General features: G+C 35.8%; 1 protein-coding gene across 1 annotated transcript in view; it reads right to left on the reverse strand.

Moving 5' to 3' along the window:
• Positions 1 to 365: 365 nt before the first annotated feature.
• Positions 366 to 2,500, reverse strand: part of LOC137517877 (trichohyalin-like) — a gene marked incomplete at both ends in the record, with an annotated part of 3,537 nt that continues 1,402 nt past the window's right edge. Inside the window, 5 exon segments of the mRNA XM_068234944.1 lie at positions 366 to 430; positions 624 to 1,111; positions 1,232 to 1,497; positions 1,926 to 2,057; positions 2,059 to 2,500. The exon segment at positions 2,059 to 2,500 is cut by the window's right edge and continues 302 nt beyond it. Coding sequence (XP_068091045.1) covers positions 366 to 430; positions 624 to 1,111; positions 1,232 to 1,497; positions 1,926 to 2,057; positions 2,059 to 2,500 — 1,393 coding nt within the window.

Consider the following 2,500-nt stretch of genomic DNA (forward strand, 5'->3'; position numbering starts at 1 on the left):
CTTCTTCTTTTCTTCCTTCCTTCTTCTTCTTCTTTTCTTCCTTCCTTCTCTTCTTCTTTTCTTCCTTCCTTCTTCTTCTTCTTCTTTCTTCCTTCCTTCTTCTTCTTCTTTTCTTCCTTCCTTCTTCTTCTTCTTCTTTTCTTCCTTCCTTCTTCTTCTCTTCTTTCTTTCTTCCTTCTTCTCTCTTCTTCTTCTTTTCTTCCTTCCTTCTCTTCTTCTTCTTCTTTCTTCCTTCCTTCCTCTTCTTCTTCTTTTCTTCCTTCTCTTCTTCTTCTTCTTCTTCTTCTTCTTCTCTTCTTCCTTCCTTCCTTCTTCTTCTTCTTCTTCTTCTTTCTTCCTTCCTTCTTCTTTCTTCCTTTCTTCTTCCTTTCTTCTTCTTCTTTTCTTCCTTCTTCTTCTTCTTCTTCTTCTTCTTCTTCTTCTTCTTCTTCTTCTTCTTCTTCTCTTCTTCTTCTTCTTCTTCTTCTTCTTCTTCTTCTTCTTCTTCTTCTTCTTCTTCTTCTTCTTCTTCTTCTTCTTCTTCTCCTCCTTCCTTCTACTTCTTCTTCTTCAATTCTTCCTTCCTTCTCTTTCTTCTTCTTCTTTTCTTCCTTCTTTCTTCTTCTTCTTTTCTTCCTTCCTACTTCTTCTCTTCTTCTTTTCTTCCTTCCTTCTTCTTCTTCTTCTTTTCTTCCTCTCTTCTTCCTTCCTTCTTCTTCTTCTTCTTCTCTTCTTCTTCTTCTTCTTCTTCTTCTTTCTTCCTTCTTCTTCTTCTCTTCTTCTTCCTTCTTCTTCCTTCTTCTTCTTCTTCTTTCTTCCTTCTTCTTCTTCTTCTTCTTTTCTTCTTCTTCTTCTTCTTCTTCTCTTCTTCTTCTTCTTCCCTGTTTCTCTTCTTCTTCTTCTTTTCTTCCTTCCTTCTTCTTCTTCTTCTTCTTTCTTCCTTCCTTCTTCTTCTTTTCTTCCTTCCTTCTTCTTCTTCTTCTTCTTCTTCTTCTTCTTTCTTCTTTTCTTCTTCTTCTTCTTCTTTCTTCTTCCATCCTCTTCTTCTTCTTCTTCTTTTCTTCTTCTTTCTTCTTTCTTCTTCCTTTCTTCTTCTTCTTCTTCTTCTTCTTCTTCTTCTTCTCTTCTTCTTCTTCTTTTCTTCCTCTTCTTTTCTTCCTTTCATCTTCTTCTTCTTCTTCTTCTTCTGTTCTTCTTGTCTTCTTCTTCTTCTTCCTTCCTCCTTCTTCTCCTTCTTCTTCCTTCCTTCTTCTTCTTCTTTTCTTCCTTCCTTCCTTCTTCTTCTTCTTCTTCTTCTTCTTCTTCTTCTTCTTCTTCTTCTTCTTCTTCTTCTTTCTTCCTTCCTTCTTCTTCTTCTTTCTTCCTTCCTTCTACTTCTTCTTTCTTCCTTCCTTCTTCTTCTTCTTCTTTTCTTCCTTCCTTCTTCTTCTTCTTTTCTTCCTTCCTTCTTCTTCTTCTTCTTTTCTTCCTTCCTTCTTCTTCTTCTTCTTTTCTTTCTTCCTTCTTCTTCTTCTTCTTCTTCTTTCTTCCTTCCTTCTTCTTCTTCTTCTTCTTTTCTTCCTTCCTTCCTCTTCTTCTTCTTTTCTTCCTTCCTTCTTCTTCTTCTTCTTTCTTCTTCTTCTTCTTCTTCTTCTTTTCTTCCTTCCTTCCTTCTTCTTCTTCTTCTTCTTCTTCTTTTCTTCCTTCCTTCTTCTTTCTTCCTTTCTTCTTCCTTTCTTCTTCTTCTTTTCTTCCTTTCTTCTTCTTCTTCTTCTTCTTCTTCTTCTTCTTCTCCTTCTTCTTCTTCTTCTTCTTCTTCTTCTTCTTCTTCTTCTTCTTCTTCTTCTTCTTCTTCTTCTTCTTCTTCTCCTCCTTCCTTCTACTTCTTCTTCTTCAATTCTTCCTTCCTTCTCTTTCTTCTTCTTCTTTTCTTCCTTCTTTCTTCTTCTTCTTTTCTTCCTTCCTACTTCTTCTTCTTCTTCTTTTCTTCCTTCCTTCTTCTTCTTCTTCTTTTCTTCCTCTCTTCTTCTTCTTCTCTTTCTTCCTTCTTCTTCCTTCCTTCTTCTTCTTCTCCTTATTTTCTTCCTTTCTTCTTCTTCTTCTTCTCTTCTTCTTCTTCTCTTCTTCTTCTTCTTCTTCTTCTTCTTCTTCTTCTTCTTCTTTTCCTTCTTCTTCTTCTTCTTCTTCTTCTTCTTCTGCTTCCTTCTTCTTCTATTCTTCCTTCCTTCTTCTTCTTCTTCTTTTCTTCCTTCCTTCTTCTTCTTCTTCTTTTCTTCCTTCCTTCTTCTTCTTCTCTTCTTCTTCTTCCTTCTTCTTCCTCCTCCTTCTTCTTCTTCTTCTTTCTTCCTTCCTTCTTCTTCTTTTCTTCCTTCTTCTTCTTCTTCTTTTCTTCCTTCCTTCTTCTTCTTCTTTTCTTCTTTCCTTCTTCTTCTTCTTCTTCCTTCCTTCCTTCTTCTTCTTCTTCTTCTTTTCTTCCTTCCTTCTTCTTCTTCTTCTTTTCTTCCTTCCTTCTTCTTCTTCTTCTTCTTCTTTTTCTTCCTTC

Source organism: Hyperolius riggenbachi, chromosome 5 (assembly GCF_040937935.1).
Source record: "Hyperolius riggenbachi isolate aHypRig1 chromosome 5, aHypRig1.pri, whole genome shotgun sequence".
Lineage (NCBI taxonomy): Eukaryota > Metazoa > Chordata > Amphibia > Anura > Hyperoliidae > Hyperolius > Hyperolius riggenbachi.